We start from the raw sequence: 21,042 nt of genomic DNA on the forward strand, positions 1-21,042 counted from the left end.
CGCAATTCTCGGCCTTTGCCCAACGGCCGGGCCACCGTCAGGAGGATCGCGCGCACGCGCCCTGCCGGAGTTGGCGGTTGGGCTGCAGGGGGCGTGCGCTGGCGCGCGAGCGAGCAGAGCCGCGGCTCGAGCCGGACGGGACGGCGTTGGAGGAGAGTGAGCGTGAAGTGTTTCACGGGGGAAGGAGAGGAAAAAAAAACACCTCCACATGATCTATAAACTTTATTAACTACAACAGTCCGATAGCACCAGTAGCCCCCTTCCCCCGGTCCTTCCAACTGTCTGGTGCCGTGAGGTGTTTGTGGTGGTCCGCAGAGCCGGGGATGGAGCGCTAGCAGAGTGTACGGCGTCCTTTCCCCCTACACAGTATGAGCGCAGGTGAGTGAGTGAGTTCCGCCAACTTTACACCGGTTCGGGTTCGGTTCGGTTTTGCAGCCGAGTCCCTCACAAGCGGAGTGAGGCTGCAGTGATTTTTTTTGCTGCTCCCGGGTCTCGGTGTCTTCAAGTCCTGAAGCTGGTGGGTCAGGTTTTCTCAGAGCCCCCACCGACCACTCATCCAACACACGACATCGAGCCTAATCCCAAACTACTCGTGTTTTTCATATTGAGAGTTGTTTCGTAAAGTGATAAAAATCTATGTTTTGTTGAAGGAAACTGTCCAACTCCGCATACCCCCTCCCCCCCCCCCCCCGGGCAAATACTTAACTCAGAATTTCTTTGCCAAGATCTATTGAAGTTTCTTCCCTGTTTTTTTTTGCAAACTTCTAATGTTGACGGTTCATTCGATCTCTTTAAAACACGAATTTGTCCAGCAGATATTTCCCCTTGGGATGTAAGGAGGTGTAACGGATGACTGATTTGCATTTTTCCCATTGACCACATCATTTCCCATCTGTCTGCTTTTGAGGCCGTCAGCTCTGTCCAAGTTTGTCTTTCAAGAGCTTCGGCAGGCAAGTGCAGTCAATTCCTACCAACATCAACTGCACCGATTCCTTTTTGTGTCAGTGTCATTTATGTGCATTCTCGATTCCAGTTTACGTTTATTGACGGGATTACGTGAGGAAAACAACTGGGACTGGATTATGTAAGGAAAATAACTTTGTACTTATCGCTGGTCAGAAGTTCTGGGAAAGTTTTCTTGGAGAAATCAATGCAAATTAAGGGTTATCTTTAATTTTGCTACTCGTATAACCAATGTATAGCATGCTCTGAGTTAACGGGAAAAGTTTTATCAATGTTTGGTGCAATTCTTGAGATTAGTAATTTAAAGAAAACTGATAAGAATGACGAGATGTATTGAAAATGGCAATATGTACTTAACGGGAGGGTTTCCATATCCAGGATTTTGTAACTCAGAAGTCTTATTTCCTTTGGCTTTGAATTGCTTTGTTCCTTTTGTTTCTGTGTGGCATCTGGTTTGTATTTTGAAACTGTTGAAAAACTGTATTGTTTGGAAAATCGTGTGATTTTTAAATGACTGTACTAAAGGAGTAGTAGGTTTTTGGGGACCAAACGTGTGGCACTTGTAATTGTCTATTAATCGTCAAACTTCAGATGCCTCCTTCCTATTGCTGTGACCACCAGGTTTAATGCCTGGTTGCAGCTGACACTGAAAACCATTCTTTAGTATTCAAAGGATCTTTGTCTTCTCTGAGGAGCAATCCTTAATCTCAAATTTCTGAAAGCTCTGAAACATTTGAACAAATAAAGTTTTGAATTGAGTATCTTGAATTACTGAAAAAGATTCATGTTAAAAATTCCAACTTTTTTAATCATACTTTTAGACTGAGAAGCGCTGTTGAGGGTGGGATGATTAAGTCTGTGTCCTTGTTATATATTGGCTAAACATGAAATTCTTTCAGCATCTTGATTAATTTAGTAAGTCATGCCAGGAAGACTAGAAGGGTTTCATTTTTTGTTTCTGTTCTTTGATTACTCACTGATCCGTCTGGGTTAGTGGGTGGACTGTAACAGTTTTGCACTACTTGGTAACGGAATGGAAAACTACCTGGAGTTGAATCTTCTGATTTCTATCTAATAATTCCTGTATGGACAGGATTGGTCCTGTTCAGCTCATAGTTCACCATGTGTGAAGAATGATCACCTGGGCAAGGTGAAAGCTTTTTTTAAAGTTTATTTATTAGTGTCACACATAAGCTTATGTTAACACTGCAATGAAGTTACTGTGAAAAATTCCCAGTGACCAGCAACCCTGGAATCATTACCCAGTGAGGAGCCTATGTCCCCCAAGGGAAGCAGCAGAAACCAAATACACCAATAATTTAAACAAAAATTATTTGACATTAAAGGTACAAAAGTTACAAAGAGTTTTTTTTTTGTCCATGCTTGAGAAACAATATTTCTTTTGACTTGTGTGAAGAGTTAAATAATATGGCTTTCTAGGAACCAAATAATTAAATCCATTTGCTTACCTCTCTCAATGTCCCTGAATAATTTATCTCCAAATTGGTCTTTGAACCTGTTCATGCTTTTTAGCTTCAAGGACTGACTGTTCCTGGTAACATTTCACAATACGTATGCTGCCTTTTGGTGCAGCAGTTCTCTATCTGCTGTTAATTCATAATGTTTAATTTTTAGCAATTAGTTTGAATCAGTTTTGTCAATTATCTTTATAATCTTAAAATTTAACTTGTTTTTATAAAAGAAGCAGCCAATTTCTTTTAAAGCTTCTTTATGTCTTCAATTTCCTCAATCATCGAGGTGAGACCTAACCAATGATTGGTATACCAACAATACCTGGTACACAGAATGATAATTGTGGTTATGGAAGGTCAGTCATCTCAGCTCCAAGATGTATCTGCAGGAGTCCATTGGGATAGTGACTTAAGTCCAATAATCTTCAGCAGCTTCATCAATGACCTTTCTTCCATCACAAGGTCAGAAGTGGGGACGTTTGCTGAGTGTGCAATGTTTAGCACCATTTGTGACTCCTCAGTTACTGAAGCAGTCCATGTTCAAATGCAACAAAGTCTTGATAATATCCAGGCCTGGGCTGACGAGTGGCAAGGAACATTCGTGCCACACAAATGCCAGGCAATGACCATCACCAATAAGAGATACTCTGACCACCACCATTTGACGTTCAGTGGTGTAACCATCACTGAATTCCCCCACTGTCAACATCCTTGCGATTACCATTGACCAGAAACTCAACTGGACACCCCACATAAACACAGTGGCTACAAGAGCAGGTCAGAGGCTAGGAATACTGCGGCAAGTAACTCATCTCTTGACTCTCACCGTCAACAAGGCACAAGTCAGGAGCGTGATGGAATACACCCCACTTGTCTGGATGAGTGCAACCCCAGCAACATTCAAGAAGCTTGACACCACCCAGTGCAAAGCATGATTGATACCACATCTACAAACATTCAATCCCTCCACTACAAATGCTCAGTAGCAGCAGTGTACACTATCTACAAGATGCACTGCAATCATTCACCAAAGATCCTTAGACAGCACCTTCCAAACCCACAAGCACTTCCATCTCGAAGGACAAGGGCAACAAATAAATGGGAACACCACCACCTGTAAATTCCCTTTGAAGCCACTTCTTCACAGTCGCTGGGTCAAAATCCTGGAATTCCCTTCCTAATGGCATTGTGGGTCAACCCACAGAACATGGACTGCAGAGATTCAAGAAGGCAGCTCACACCACCTTCTCAAGGGCAGCTCAGGATGAGCAATAAATGCTGGCCAGCCAACAATGCCCATGACCTATGAATGAATTTGTTTAAAAAGTATAACCTTAAATAAAAGCAGAAAATACTGAAAATGCTCAATTAGACAGGAACTGAGTAGGTGTTAATTGGTGAGTTGGGACCTTTCGTCAGAACATGAAATGTTGACTGACTTATTTCACAATTTCAATATGGATTCTTATTTCATTTGCAGTATTTACATATTTTTTATTACAATCCTAATCTTGTTTGCTCTTTGTTTAATATAGGTAGTTAATAAAATTGTGAAGGACATATAAGTATACTAGCTTTGGCATAACAAGCTGGATTAAGGTGTATAACTCTAAATTTTCCAAAAACTATAATGTGTAAGCTGTCATTCTGTTAATTTTTAAAAATTCCTTCTCCTGCATTTGAGAAAAGTATTATTGTACAGGATCAACTTTTAGCTGGTCACGAGGCTGTGAGTGAGTGGGCCAGGTAACTCATTGTTTGGAGCTATCTCTTTGTGGGGAAATACCTGGTCTTTACTTGTCTTCTCATTCAAGTTTATGCATACATGATGAATGTTGCCTTGAAGTTGCAGGTCCCTGTGCAGCCAGTAAGTTAAATGTTCAAGGATAATTTGCTCTGTTTTGTATGCAGCAAAAATGTATATACTTAAATATATGTAATATTTAGGGTTTAAAGTTTTAGTGTAAAACCCTGGATGGCAATATTTTCTTTCTTTAGGGAAATTGGTTTTCAACTTGGTTGCAATTGGTTAGTATTACAGTCGTTGCTCATTTCAAAATCAACCACACTTGTAAAACCTAGGTTTTTTTAAACCTACGAATCTGTGAAACATCTAGACTTGTTAATCTTACTTTCTTTTTCTGCAGTTGTTGCTACAATGAATAGTTTTTGCTGCTGTGTAAGTTCTTGTGATGTTTGTTTACATTTTTGAACTGTTACCTGAGTGTGGCTGATGCTCCACATTCATGAACTTTTATTAGCAGCTGAAAGTCGATAAAATATAAGTTTATAATTCTTATGATAATTTGGCCTAGTTTTTCTTTTGACAATTGTATAGTTGGTATTGTGGATCAAAAAATGTCATGATCATAACTGCTTTGAGAATCAAAGATTTAATTCCTGAAGTTTATCCACTGCCATTGAGTAGTCACATCTTGATCATTATTCCTTATGTATATGTCTTCGCTGACTGCACAATTGTCTTGTCTGACACCTGTGCATTTGATTTGTTTGCTCACTCAAGTTTATCTGCTACCCCACAACCCCTGTTTGTACATATCTAAAATAAAAGTAAGACATTTGGCTCCTTCGTTTTGTTCTGGCTACAACCCTTTAAGTTTCTGATCTTCACCTGCCTCTCCAACTCTCTTTAATTTATAGAATCAGCTTCCATCAGTTTTTTCATGTTGAGCCTTCCAGATCCTGAGAGCTTGCTAAGTGAAAGCATTTCTCCTTAACTGCTGTCTGAATCTTTTGCCAATGATTTTATTTCTGTGAAATCTTGTTATTGACTCAATCATCAGTTTTTTTCCTACTCTATCAAAATCGCTCATCACATGGAAAACCTTAATGGCAGTTACCTCTGTAAGGTAAACGACCTAATTTCAAACATCTCAGATCTGAAATTCCTTATCCTTGATAACATTCTAGTAAGCCTCATCCATACACTAAGGCTCTTGTATCTTTCCTGATACTGTGATGCCTAGAATTGTCTGTGATTCTCCAACTAAGGCCTAACAGTGATTTACAGAACTCAACCATAATATTATTTGTCTTCATGCTTGTGGTTAATAAATCCATGAAAACAATATGTTCTTTTCACCACCTTATATATGTCCTCTTTCTACCTCCTTCCTATCACACTCCTGATCTTGCCCTTATCCACGTGCCTGCGTGCTATGATTTATGTACACCTTTGTTCCCATGTCTAGTCATTTATTTTCTCTTGTCTGTATGCCATTGTGCTTTCCCTCTATTCCAGTCACTCTGCCTCTGACTTCCTTGATCTGTTTCATTGTTCTGCCCTCATCCTGTCTTGGTGTTTATTTTATCCTCAGCTTGTCTCTTTTGTCTGTTTGCATTTACTTTCCTCCTCCTCTTACAAGTTGGCCACTTGAGCTGTCATTGGCCGTTGGCTTGCATCAGTTCTCAGTCTTTGGCACTTAAACGCAGTGGACAATGTTACAACATTATATTCCAAGTTTAATTATCTCAGTACTGTAACTTAATCCATGTGTTACATTTTTGTTTAAAAATATGGTAATTTAAAAGGCCATATGTTGCCAATTTTTGTCTGATCTAAGCTATAGAAATACATTTTTAACGTGTGTCTCTTTCCTGTAGAAATTAAGAAGCCACCAGTGGCCCCTAAACCCCGATTCGTTTTGGGAAAGAAGCCACCTCCTCCTCCAGTTGCACCAAAACCTGACATCATTATATCAGAACCATTATCAACACAAAAAGGACTAAAACCAGCATTAGCACCAAAACCAATATTGTCAAAAATTACACCAGTGGCTGAAGTAAAGCCAACGCCACTACGAAAGAATAAATTCTCAGAGGAAATTGAGCAAAGGTTGAGTGAAAATGTGAAGTGTTCAGCTTGCCAAGATGTTGGTGACGGAATGCAAAAGAGAGGCTGTGAATTTGCTCATCGTTACATTAAATCAAACTGCTCGTGTAAAACTGGATATGAGTATAAATTCTTAAATGGTGAAAATACATATAAAACACACATTGTTGTTGACCATTTATCCAAACTGGACGCTTTGGAGAAAAACAAGAAACGTGACCAAACAAATTATTCCTCAAGGATACAGCACAAGCCAGAAACTCAGTGTGGCAAAACTTTTAACAGGTACCAGATAATTAGCAAAACTGGTTTCCCAGAGCAGAAATTTAAAGATGTATTAACTCAGGTTGTATCACCAAACAATTATCTTCCAAAACAGAAAGATATACATTGTAATGCAGAGACCAAATTGCACAGTAGCAACAGTGGGCAAAGTGAGCTGTTGAATTCTGACTCAACCTTCCAATATATAAGAAATTGTAAAATAAATGCAGAAGAGCTATGTGTTGGTGAGAAAAAAGAGAATGAGGTTAAAAATGCTGCTGATCAATCAGAAAAAGTGACGAGAGATGAGAAAATTTGCCATTCTCCTGCTATTGATCACAAAGAGAGGATGTCTAACAATCAGCCAACAGTTTCATTTACACTTGAAGAAAAGGAGAAATTGATCATAGAAGATACTAACTCTTTAATTACTACTTCAACATCCACTTCAGTGCCTTGCAGCAAACCAGCTCCTATGCCTATGCCAAAGCCAAAGAAAGCACGCTTAATTGGTCTCATCAGACAAAACTGTATAGACAACAGTGTGGAAGATGCTGTGGATCCTAATGTGATATGCAGTGATTCTCACTTTAAGGCTCCAGGTGGAACTATAGACTTCAAGAAGTCATTTGGTTCTGTAGATTCTGGTGATGTCTGTAAGTATAACAGTGAAAATTCACATCAGACTGACGAGATGAACAATACATGCTTAAAAGATAATATTATTGAGCCAAGTCAGGTGAAAGATGAAAGTGATCAAAGTGTTTTATTCTCCAAAAAACCAATTCTGGATGCAGAGTCCAAAGTCAAAATCACTTCAGACTTACAAAGTAGAAGTAAAATAGAACAGATAAAGAAACATTTGGAAAGTGGTAACAGAACATTGCCAGCAGACAACAAGGGCAGTTTTATTAGAAGTAGTTCTCTCTCTATGAGTTTGCCCAAGTACCTCAGTTTGTCATATGCTTCCAAAGTGCCTGTATTAAACAGTGAGACTCGTTCAGATTTTGAAAGAGTAACTAGCAGTGAAGAAATGCCCACTAAGTCGGACATTTCTCCAAAGCCTGTTCCAGAAAAGCCACAGCGTCATAGCCTGCCTGCATCTGTTAAAGTTAAGAAAGATTTGTCAGCAGGCAATAAGGGTGCAAATGATTCAGTGGAAAATGAATCCGAACATGAACATGCCAGTTTATGCAGCAGAGAAACTAATAGTAATGAACACACAGCAATTCATCTGAGTGAGAAACCTGTATGGAAACTGCCACATCCTATTTTGCCTTTTCTGGGGAGTCCCAGCACTGTGACAGTAACGAGTACTTCACAAAATAATGAAGCTATTATTACAAAGCCAAGAGCTAAATCCTTGTCATCTGCTGATTCTGAAAAGTTGGAAAGATCACCAAAAGAGCCTTCAAAGAAAAACTCATTTAAGAGGATTCTTGGTATAAAACTCTCTGCTAAAATTAAAACTGATTTTCAGAAAGTTTTACCAAAAGGCAGCTATTCACTAGACAGTGCACCAGATGGACTTCAATCTGTTGAGACTAGAGATCATAATCACTGCATTTTGGAGTCGGTGGGTGATCAAAAGAATAAACCTGTGAAAGCACATTCTGCAGATTCCTACTGCCAAAGTGCAAAAAAAGGCCATATGGTCAAAAACTCCTCCGATTTTCCAAACAACCTTTCAACTGAACTGGAATCTCATATTGACATGCATAAAAAATATCCACAGAACTCTAAAACACAACTGATTGAAGTACAGTCTCTCTCTCCTAAATATGAAAATATCAGTGTCAATTTTGATTGGAGAAGTTCTTCCAGTGTTGAAGACTGTGACTCTACTATATACGAGATACAGCCATATGCAGTGTCGAACTGCTATCGAAAATATAGAGCCACGCACAAGAATCAATGCATCAGGTAATTATGACAATACTGGTACACTATAGGCATGTACAAACTGAATAGTTATAAGGAAGGAAGAATCTGATTATCTTAAATGTGGAAAACACTGCAATTACTTCACAGGTTTAGCTGCGGCTTTTCATCAGTAGAGGGAAAAAAAGTTAATGTTTGATGTCTGTGATCTTTCATCAAAATTCTGATGAGCAGACCTGAAACAGTTACTCAATTTCTTACTCTCCGATGCTGTCAGACTGGTGGAGAATTTCCAGCATTTGGAATATTTTGCTCCTGATTATCCTAAACTTGATTGTTCATGATCAGAATTTCAGCATATTTAATCCGTTTGCAGTGTGACTGAGTGGAATAACACTTAATTGATAATGAATTTGTTTATAAAAGATAACTGTTGAACCAAATAACAAGGCCTTTCCATCGTTGCTGTCTTAAAGCAAACTGATAATGTGTCTTGTAGACTAAACTCTTGATTACACTGGTTTTTAATTGTAGGTGTAAATGAAATCGAAAAACTTCAGTCTGTGCATTGCTTTAAAGTGAACACATTTTAAGCAATTCACAGATTGAATCTTTACTACACTTATATATGCAATTAGAAACCTTTGTAATCTTGAGATAATCTTGAACCCATTCTGACTCCCAATGTCAATCCTCAGAATGTTACATTTCACACAAATTTCACCATAAACAAAAGGCAGGTAACAGCAATATAAATGGAGCTGCTCTGCTGTACTCACAGGATGTGGAAGTTGCTGGCTAGACCAGCCTGTATTGCCCATTCCTAATTGTCCTTGAACGTGGTGGTGAGCTGTCTTCTTGAACCACTGCAGTCCGCACAATGCTGTTAGAGTGGGTGTTCCGGGATTTTGACCCAGCAACAGTGTAGAATGGTGATATATTTCCAAGTCAGGTTGGTGTGTGGTTTGAAAGGAAATTTGCAGGTGCTAGTGTTCCCATGCATATACAATCCTTGTCTTTCTAGGTGGTTGAGATTGTGATTTTGGAAGGTGCTGTTGAAGTCGTCTTGGGAAACTGCTTCAGTGTATCTCATAGTGCACACTGCAGCCTGAGTGTCAGTGGTAGAGGGAGTGAATGTTGAAGGTTGTGGATGGGGTGCCAGTGAAGCAAACTGCTTTGTCCTGAATGGCGTTGAGTTTCTCAAGTATTGGAGCAGGACTCATCCAGGCAATTAGAGAATATGCCTTCATACTCCTGACTTGTGCAGATAGGCAATCTTTGGGAAGTCAAAAAGTGAGTTAGTCTCCATGGAATTTCCAACATATGGCCTTCTCTTTTGGCACAGTATTTATCTGGCAGGTTCAGTTCAATTTCTGGTCAATGGTAACCTCCAGGATGCTGATAATAGGAAATTCAGCGAAAATGGTTGAATTCTCGTGTGTTAATCGTCATTGCCTGGCACTTGTATGATGTAAATGTTAATTGCCACTTAACAGCTCAAGGCCTGTATGTCGTCCAGGTCTTTCAGCATATGGGTACGGAGTGGAGGTATCTAATGCTGAACATTGTGGTCATCAGCCAACACCTCCACTTCTGACCTTCAATGATGTTCTGAGACTGAAATAATTGGCCTCCAACAGACACAATCTTTGTGCAAGGTACAACTCCAATCAGTGGAGAGTTTTCCACTGATTCTCGTTGATTCCAGTTTTCTTGGGATTCTTAATGCCACACTCGGTCAAATGCAGCCTTGATGTGAAGGGCAGTCACCTAACCTCTGGAGCTCAGCTCTTTTCATGTTTGTACTAAGGTTACAATGGGGTTAGGAGCTGAATGGCCCTGGCAGAACGCAAACTGAGCATTAGTGAATAAGTTAGTGCTGCTTGAGAGCATCTGTGCATACCACTTCCTATCACTTTGCTGATCGAGAGTCGACTGATGGGGTAGTAATTGACCAGGTTGGAGTTGTCCTGCTTTTCGTGTACAAGATATATCTGTGTTTCTATTTTGCCAGATAAGTGCTAGTGTTGTATCTATTGGAGCAGCTTGGTTAAAGACACAGCTAGCTCTGGAGCACGTCTTCAGTTTAAATTTATTTATTAGTGTCACAAGTAGGTTTACATTAACACTGCAATGAAATTACTGTGAACTTCCCCCCAGTTGCCACACTGAAGGTAATTATGACAATATACTGCATACTGAAGGAGAATTTAGGATGGTCAATTAACCTAACCAGCATGTCTTTCGGACTCAGTACTATTGCTAGAATGTGGAAGGTTTGCAGTATCCAGTGCCTTCAGCCATTTCTTAGTATCATGTGGAGTGAATCAAATTGGCTGATGACTGGCATCTGTGATACTGGATCCTCCAGAGGAAGCCAGGATGGATCATGCACTCTTGCACTTCTGGCTGAAGATTGCAAATGATTTTCCAAGCACAATACAATGTGAATCGTGACTCAATTCTATAGTATTCACTGTAAATAATATGGAACAAACTTGTGAAAAATAATTCCATTCAGTTTCATCACTCTGTTTTGATCAGTGTTAGTCTGATTCAGTACCAGTTTGTGGCAGTAACATCAGTTGTTAGATACATGACCATAGTGAAGGAAGCACATTTCAATGTGGATCTGTGTGTAAGAGTGCCTTGAAATCTAGCTTTGTGAGTAGCTGTAACTCAATGTCAGTAACATTTCTTCTCTTCGTGAATTGTCGCCCCCAAAAATACATGGACGTGACAGCTCTGAGGAGAATGTGACAGAAGGCATTTAATTTTAGGATGGCAGACATTGGGATGTTTGGGAGGAGATGGTTGTGAGGAGCATCATGCAAAAGATTTTGTTTGTCTGTGGGCTCCTGGCAAAACTCCCTGAAGTTCACTCTGAAATTGAATGTATACTTGAAATGGAAAACTATTTCTGGGCAATGTAGAAAGAGAAAGGGAGTCAGACTATTTAGGTTGTTTAACAATCTGCCACAAACATAATTCACTGGTCTCCTTCAGTTTTGTTTATTTTATAACTTTATGAAGTTTTTCTGAAAAGAATTTTTGTGCATTCAGGCTTGGATGTTAGCTTGCCTCAATGTTAACACTTCAACTTCTGCTTCAAAAGAGTTCAGACAGTAATTTAGGACCTCATGTATTGTGTAAGCTATTAACTTAGGTAAGAAAAGAAAGCTGCATTGCAGGAATTATCTAGCTGCTGTGTTTACCTATATAACAAGTTGCCACAAGTCAGAGTAAATTAAATGTTTTGAAGTTCTTTGAAATATTTTTATGTGCTTTCATATTATCTAATTGGTATTATTATCGCTTTGAGCTAAATGATTTTCACTTAAGATAAGTCAAAATGCAAAATTATTTTTAAGACCATTGCCTTCTATTGGAGTCACAAAATGCTTGAATGTTCATGTTTCCTAATGTTTAATAATGCATGAACGTCACAATATACTTTTACCAGTTTATTTGAATATTTTCATTAATTCCACCCAGCGACCATAAAGTAACCAATACCATTTAAAAATAAACAGCCATTTATTTCATTGCTATTTATAAAAACTGTTATGCATGAAACCCAGCCTAAGATAACCATTCAGTCCAATTCTAAGAGAACATTGCATTATTGAAGGTACCATCCATCTGTCCCTGTACGCCAGTTAAAGGTTCTATAACTCCCATGTTCACCAGTAACTTGGTTACTCCATTTCAAGTAATACATTGCTCATAAATTTATTATTAGCAAGTATGAGACCAATGGTTAGCCTTGTTTATTTGTTGAAGTGATTCTTGGAATGCATACATCTTTTAACACTGATTAATTATTTGAATCAGTATCATGATAAGGCAAGGAAAATGGAATTAGATAACAAACTAAAATAATGCTGCAACAATTTAACCGCTTTAATGACACTTGGTTGTTGCTGCCAAAACAAAACTGTATAATTTCCTTAAAGTTCAATGCAATTGATGAGCCTTGTTTATTTGTTGAAATGATTTGTTTTAATTTTGTGATTTGCAAATACATTTGGTAGTTTATCACATTTTTCATCAATTTACCTTTATAGCTTTCAGCCGAAAGAGCTATATCTTAGACAAATGATGTATGAAATAAAATGTGTATTTTGTACACTGCAAGCCATTTTTGATTTTTTTGTAGGATTCTGGGTCTTCAATTAGATTGGATCTTGATAAAGGAATAAAGAAAATGTGCAATGAAAATGTGTATTTACATTTAAGTGTTGAAAGTCAAATTTTAAGATAAGTTGAATAATATCTAGCATCAATATTAGAACAAAGTGAAGAATGTCATAATGAGTTTTCATATTTTCAGTTGACTTAACCTAATTGCCAGCACATTTGTGTTGTACACTGTCGATCTACTTGTGATTGCTACTATGCCAAAGTTTGGTCACTTCAATGCAAGAAATATTGATCATCAGCTATGGGAACGCAAAGGAAGCAGGGTTGACAGTTGCAACAACAATGGTCTCCTGTTGCTGAAGATGTGCTGTGCATGAGCTCTTAATCACTAACGGTTTTTTCCACCTTTCTAATCGCAACAAGATATCTTGGATGCATCCCTGTTCTATGCATTGGCATCTAATTGACTGTCACCACCAGTGAAAGGGAAGTGGCAAGATGAGCATGTAATGAAAGCCATGTGCAGCACTGGCTACTTGAGTATCTAATGTCTCATCATTTAAAAACTAAACATCAAAATCCAACCCCCTAGACGCTCCCAGGGCATAAAGGTCTAAAGTGTTTCACCGTCTTGGTTCAAGCAAGTAGCAAAAAGAAATCTGGAGAGTCACCAGCGGACAATGAAAATGGACATTTACTGCATCAAAGATGACTGGGTGACCTGTAGGGGTGCAGTGTACTCCACTGCTCTAGAGGCCTGTGGCCCTGCCCCTTGTAAGCATCAAAATTGGTTCATTGGAACATAGGAAATAGGAGCAGGAGTAGGCTATTCGGCACTTCAAGCCCATTTCACCTTTCAACCAGATCATGACTGATCATGTATCTCAATGCCATTTTTCTGTGCCAAGCCCAAATTCGATCTCTGTCTTGCTTATGCTCAAAGATTGAGCTCCCACAGTCCTTGGGTAAAGAATTATAAAGATTCATTTCCCACTAAATAGGAGAGAAATTCCTCATGATTTCATTCCTAAGTGGCTTGAGACTGTATTCCCTGAATGTGATATTCCCAAAAAGGTCAAGAAACAACTGATATGGTGTTTGCAGTGAGATTGGTCTGGAAGAAAAACCAAGGACAAAATGTGGAACTCTACATCACACCTCTAAATGACCTGACCAAGCTCTTTGATACAGTCAATTGTGAGGACCTTTGGAAAAACTCACTTCCTCTGAGAAATTCAGCATAATGGTTTAATAATTTTGCATGCTTGTTTGTCCTTGGTAATGGGGAGTCTTATGACTCACTCCCTTGATGCTGACGATCTAGCATCAAAATTTGATGTCATGTGGACAGAATTCGCTCATTGAGATGACTCTAAGCGAAGACCAAGGTTTTCAAGGATGTAATTTTGTGTTTGCCGATGACTACGCACTAGCTACCGGTTCAGAGCTGAATGTTTTTACAAACACGTACCACCTGCCAAATCCCTGTAACCCCACGCATTTACCATGGCTAATCTAATTTACACATTTTTGGACTGTGGGAGGAAACCAGAGCACCCAGAGGGAATTCACAAATTTACAGGGAAAATGTGTACACGGTCACCCAAGGCTGGAATTGAACCTGAGTCGTGCCAAGGCAGCCATGCTAATTGCTGTGTACCATGTTGCCCCTAAAAGATACCTCGAAAAAGATGTACTCGGCGTCAGGCAAGCTCAGCAAAGTTTTACCAGACTGATTCCTGGGATGGCAAAATCCTCATAAGAGGAGTCTGTATTCAATGGAGTTTAGAAGGATGAGAGGGAATCTAATTGAAACACATAAAATTCTGTCAGAGCTGGACAGACCCGATGCAGGAATGTTGTTTCCTCTGGCTGGGGTGTCCAGATCAAGAGATCACAGTTCCAGGAGATGGGGTAAGCCATTTGAGACTGTGATGAGGAGAAACCTCTTTACTCAGGGGGTGGTGAGCCTGTAGTATTCTCCGTCGTAGAAGGCTATGGGGGCTAAGTCACAAAATATATTTAAGGATACAGATTTCTGGACACTAAAGGCATCAAGGAGTATGGGGAGAATGTGGGAGTGCAGTTTTAGATAGAGGATCTGCCACGATCATACAGAAAAACGGAGCTGGCTTGGCGGGCTGAAAGATGTACTCTTAGAGGAGACACAGCAGTATTTTGGATGAGCTGAAAATTCTGGAAAGCAAAGTTTGAGAATTCAGGAGAACATAGATTCAGTTTTTTTTTAAATATTAATTTATGGGATGTGGCATCGCAAGTGGGTCAACATTTATTGTCCCTCCCAAGTTGTCACTCAAGAAGGCAATGGTGAACTGCCGTCTTGAACCACTGCAGTCCTTGAAGTATAAGTACACCTACAGTGCTTGTGCTCGGGCTGGGGGAGGAGGGGTGGTGGTGGAGGATAGTGAAAGAACGGCAATATGTTTACAAGTCAGGATGGTGAGTGACATGGAGCGGAATCTCCAGGTATTGGTGTTCCCAGGTATCCACTGTTCTAGGCCTTCTAGATGTTAGTGGTCGTGTGTTTGGAAAGTGCTGGCTAAGGCAGCTTGGTGAGTTCCTGCAGCACGTATAGTAGATGGTGTACACAGCTGCCATTGTTTATCAGTGGTGGAGGGATTAAATATTTTTGAAAGAGATAGAAAAAAAGCGGGCTGCTTTTGTCCTGGATGCTGCTGAGCTTCTTTAGTGTTGTTGGAGCTGCACTCATCCAGGCAAGTGGAAAGCATTCCAATATATTCCAATTTGTACCTTTCAGAGATGATGGATAGGTTTTAGGGAGTTACTCAGCACAGGATTCTTAGCCTTTGATCTGCTGACCATAGTATTTCTATGGCTAGTTCAGTTTCTGATCAGTGGTAACCCCCACTCCCCATGATGTTGATAGTATGGGATTTAGTAATGGTAATGTCATTGAATGTCAAGGGGAAATGGTTTGATTCTCTTGTTGGAACTTGTCATCATCTGGCACTTATGTGGTGTGAATGTTACTTAGCACTTGTCAACCCAAGCCTGGATATTGTCCAGGTCTTGCTGGGCATGGACAGCTTCATTATCTGAGGAGTTGCAATTGGTGATGAGTATTGTGCAGTTGTAAGTGAAGTCCTAACCTTATAATGAAAGGAAGGTCATTGATGAAGCAGCTGAAGACAGTTGGGTTAAGACACTACCTTATTCAGCCCCTGCAGTGATGTTATGTAGTTGAGATGATCGACCTCCGATCATATTCCTTTTGTTGTAATCCAGGTCAGAAACTCCAAATTATTTTATGAAGTCAGCCTAGACCATAAGTTTTGCATTTTGAACTTGTCTAAGGTAAGCATGATCTATTTTTGTTCCGGTACGATTCAAATGACCCATTAGTGTTTAGTTTATTTAAGAATGCAGTTAACACATTGAAAGAAAATTAGCAATAACTTTTACCAATTATAAACAAGAACAAAAAACAGTTGCAATGTTGTGTATGAACCTTAACAACGAAATGCACTGTTCCAGTACAACAAAACTCCTTACGAACATACAGCTCGTACAGGATTTGCACAGAAAATAAAAATCCTCATGTAATTTTGGAACTTAGTCCTTTGGTTAGAGAATTGAAACTCTGACTTCCCAGCCTTGTAACTTCCAGCAGCCCTTGAGATAAAGCTGGCGTCTAGCTTTTAGCCAGCAAACAACTGCAAGAGACAGAAGCAATTCTTGCCCGTATAGTTACTAGCTAGCAAACCACTCACAGCAGAACTTTAACTCTATGCGGAGAAGCAAGAAAATTTGCTTCCTGTCTGCTCTCCAAACAGCTTCTAAAACAGCAGCCAAAAAACTGACACGAAAAGAACTCTTGTCACCTGACCTGTCAATTATTTTTTCCCCCTTAACAAATCAAAAGGGCCGTAAACTCATAAAACTCCAGGACAACACATTAGGCCCAGATTAAAAATAAACAAAACCTCACTTAAACTAGTTAAGCAGCAATAAAAAGACATACAGGCAGACAAGTTGGCAACAATGAAAAAAGACAAAGCTGCTTGCAAACTGCAGAGAACATAATTCAAAAAATAAATTTCTTAAATGCCCAGTAGTATATCTAACCAAAAAAGTGTTTTCACCTAACTCCCATTGACTTCAGTTTTGCCACAGCTCCTTGATGTCATGGACAGTCAAAAAGTACTTTGATGTCATGGGCAGCCACTCTCACCTATGGTAAGTGGATTTCAGAAGTTCCACATCCAAGTCTGACTCAGTCTCTGGGAATAGAGTGAGATTTGAGAAGGTACAAAATTTGTGGTGGGGACCAAATACAATGGCACTCTTTTTCCAATGTTTAATGGAGGAAATTATGGCTCAACCAAGACTGCTTGTTGGTAAGTATTCGGACAGTATTCAACACAGTGGAGGGGTTGATAGATGATCGGGAAAGGGTGCTCAGTTTTGATGGTGCAAATGGACTCCATGTCTTTGAATTATGTTGTCAAGATGAAAAGGGAATTTGAACCATGAATTATTTATAATCTTTGTGGATATTCCAGTCAGAGGTTGGAAGAAAAGTTCTCACCATTGGCTTAAATCAGACAGATAAAACTGATTTACTCTCTGGATCTGTGAATTTGCAGTTTGAAGTTAAGGCATAGTTGCATATCAAACCAAAACATTTTTTGACAGATGTCTGACAATAGTGTTTAACTTAATCAGGATGGCCAGATAGCACCATTTCACAGGATCTATTGAAATAATAGCCAGACTGTGCATCGATGATAGGATCCAGGTTTATAAAAATCTGAATTGGCATGTTTGTTCTATCATTCCAATATATTTACATAGTGAGGCCTTAGTGTAGTTGTTAAAAAAAAAACAAAGCACATCTTTTTAATTTTGTTTAGTCTGGAATTCCTTTGCTCTACACATTTAATGGTCAAGAATCCTTCATAACTATTTTCATAGTAATGGTATTAATAGTATGAAAAGCTTTCTACTTCAGATAAACTGCAGAAGGAGGTCTAAGTAAATTTCCTGTTTATCAGTGGCGGTATAGTTGATGGAATAGGATATCTGTTATTAATAACGCAGGATGAGAAGGCTAAACATAAATTGAGCTATTTTTGCTTTCCTCAGTTGTTGAATAACAGATAAACATTATGCACAGAAACTCAAATTCTGGATGCAGAATGTAAAACTTGTAGGCACTCTTTTTCCGGGCGACAAGAACACAATGGTTATGTTGCTAGACTAGTAATCCAGATGCCAAGATTAATTTAACTGGGGCCTTTGGGTCTAATCCCACTAAGGCATCTGATGGAATTTAAATTCAATTAAATAATAAAACCAGTTCATTAACAAACAATCTGGCATTGTAAGCTGGCCATAGTAGTGGATGAAACCATTATCAATTGTTGTAAAAACCTATCATTAATTTTTAGAAAAGGAAATCTACCATCCTTATCTCATCTGGTCAGTCTGAGTGCAGACCCACAGGAATATGGTTAACTCATAATCACTGTCTGAAATGACCTAGCAAACCATGGAATAGAACCAGGCAGATCGGCCTAGGTGGCAAAAGTTATAATGGCACACGCATATTGCAAAGTCTCAGCAATATCTGGGAACGATACCAAAATTGGGAGAGCTGCCCCACAAAACCAAAACTAGTCTTGTGTAATCATATTCACTGAATTGTCTAGATATGTTCTCCCCACAAAATACAGGACAAATTCAATCCAATCAGTTACACCCATCAGTCTACTCTTGATAGCACTGTCAACAACACATTCATCAGCAAAGTGATGGAAAGAGTTGATGACAGTTCTGTCAAGCAGCACTTAAAGCAATTACCTACTCACTACATCTCAGTTTGGGTTCTGTAAGGGTCTCTCAGCTTCTGACATCATTACAGTCTTGGTTTAAACATGGACAAAAGAGCTGAATCTCAGAAGTGAGATGGAGTGACTGCCCTGGACGTCAAGGCAGCATTTGACTGAGTGTTGCAACGAGCCTGAGCAAAACCAGTGTCAATGGGAATTGTGGGGGAAATGCTGTACTGGCTGGAATCATATTGCACACAAAGGAAGATGGTTGTCGTTATTGGAGGTCAACTATCTCTGTTCTTGACCATCACTACAGTGAGGTAGTGTTCTAGGCCCAAAGTTTTCAAATGCTTCATCAATGATCTTCCCTCCATCATAAGGTCAGAAGTGGGGTTGTTCGCTGATGATTGCAGAATGTTCATCATCTTCCTATAGTGATACAGTTCATTTCCATATACAGCATAACCTGGATAATGTTTCATCTTAGACTGCCAAGTGGCAAGTAACGTTTGTGCCAAACAAGTGCCGGACAATGACCATTTTAACCAACACCCCCTTGTCATTTGTCAGAGTGCTGTGACAGTCATCCAGACTTGAAATGTTGGCTTGCCTTCCTGCATTCCATGAAAGACTAAACAAAAACATGTAAAGATCATTTTATATATCCACTTATCCATACCAAAATCCACTATTGTTACTTGTCAGTGCCATGTTTTCTTTGATTGGAAATACTGCTGCGACTAATTCCAGTCAATTGTATCATTTGTTTGGAGCCAACAAGGGATTGAGGGTGATCTAGGAAATTGGATAAGGAATTGGCTGGCGGATAGGAGACAGAGGGTGGTGGTTGATGTAAGTATTCGACATGGAGTTCAGTTACAAGTGGTGTGCCTCAGGGATCTGTTTTGGGGCCACTGCTGTTTGTAATTTTTATAAATGATCTGGATGAGGGTATAGTTGGGTGGATTAGTAAATTTGCTGATGACACCAAAGTCGGAGGTGTGGTAGATAGTGAGGAAGGGTGTCTTAGTCTACAGGGAGACTTGGGCAAGTTACAGAGCTGGGCCAAGAGGTGGAGGATGGAGTTTAATGCGGAAAAGTGAGAGGTAATTCACTTTGGCAGGAATAACGGATGTGTAGAGTATAGGGCTAACGGTAGGACTCTGAATAGTGTGGATGAACAGAGGGATTTAGGTGTATGTGTACATAGACCCCTGAAAGTTGGGAATCAAGTAGATAGGGTTGTTAGGAAGGCATACGGTGTCTTGGCGTTTATTGGTAGGGGGATTGAATTTAGGAGCCGCAGCGTCATGTTGCAACTGTACAAAACTCTGGTGCGGCCGCACTTGGAGTATTGTGTACAGTTCTGGTCCCCACATTATAGGAAGGATGTGGAGGCTTTGGAGAGGGTGCAGAGGAGGTTTACCAGGATGTTGCCTGGTATGGAGGGGAGGTCCTATGAGGAGAGACTGAGGGATTTGAGGTTGTTTTCGTTAGAAAGAAGGCGGCTACGAGGGGACCTTATTGAAACATATAAGATGATTAGAGGTTTGGATAGGGTGGACAGTGATAGCCTTTTTCCTCGGATGGAGAAAGCTAGCACGAGGGGGCATAGCTTTAAATTAAGGGGTGGTAGTTATAGGACGGATGTCAGGGGTAGGTTCTTTACCCAGAGGGTGGTGAGGGATTGGAATGCCCTGCCTGCTGCAGTTGTAAATGCGCCTAGTTTGGGGGCGTTTAAGAGATCCGTGGATAGGTTTATGGATGGTAAGGGTTTGGTTTAGGTTAGAGGGTCATTGTTTTTTAACTGGTCGGCGCAACATCGTGGGCCAAAGGGCCTGTTCTGCGCTGTTATGTTCTATGTTCTAACATGCAAGATAATTAAAAAGGGATGCTCAAGTTTAATAAATTCTTTTGTACTAATAAGTCCACCAAACACATTACAAGTTGCATCATTTTTCTCCATACCTCTGACAATCATCTAATACTGTAACATATGTATACCTCAGACTTTAATATCTACATTAGTTTTATTGAGAAATAGAAAATGAGCACAAATAATGGCAAATAACAGGGAAAAAAAATCACTGTTTTCCTTCATGTACAAAATCTATTCAAAATAACTAAACTTGATGAGACTTGATAATTGGGTATGACATCTCAATATCCATTCACATGTAATTTACAAGTGAATCTGAGTCATCTTGTGCATTTATTGGTCAACTGTTCAGACGTAAGACAAGTGACACAAATGCATTTTTGTGCTTTCTTGGTTATTGAATGGTGATAGAGACTTAAGTAAACATATCCTTGAATTACATTGATCTGTTTTGTGGCACGCATGCACATGCTGTTGGCATAGTCATATCTATTGCTAGTCAGCAATTACACTACATAAATTGCTGATACCCATCAGAGCACACCCAATCCGACTGCAATCATTTGTAACTGGTTTGAATAGGGTATTCTATGCTTTGCATATTCTTTATTTTTTTTATGGAATCTGAGCATAACTGCAAGGCCAGCATTTGCAACTTATCCCTGATACATAACGTTTGTTTGTGTTGTATAAAACATTTAATGAACTATATACGTATATCATTGCTACTTTTCCTGCTGAGATAGCATTCAAATTGAGATTGACATGTTA

General features: G+C 39.5%; 1 protein-coding gene across 1 annotated transcript in view; it reads left to right on the top strand.

Moving 5' to 3' along the window:
- The first annotated feature begins 136 nt into the window (after positions 1–136).
- fgd6 (FYVE, RhoGEF and PH domain containing 6) overlaps positions 137–21,042 on the top strand; it is a 135,154-nt gene continuing 114,248 nt past the window's right edge. Inside the window, exons 1-2 of the mRNA XM_080207140.1 lie at positions 137–378; positions 6,060–8,475. Coding sequence (XP_080063266.1) covers positions 369–378; positions 6,060–8,475 — 2,426 coding nt within the window. The 5' untranslated portion in view covers positions 137–368. The remainder of the gene's footprint in view (positions 379–6,059; positions 8,476–21,042) is intronic.

The sequence above is a fragment of the Carcharhinus amblyrhynchos genome, chromosome 19 (genome assembly GCF_965287045.1).
Source record: "Carcharhinus amblyrhynchos chromosome 19, sCarAmb.v2.hapA, whole genome shotgun sequence".
Classification (NCBI taxonomy): Eukaryota; Metazoa; Chordata; class Chondrichthyes; order Carcharhiniformes; family Carcharhinidae; genus Carcharhinus; species Carcharhinus amblyrhynchos.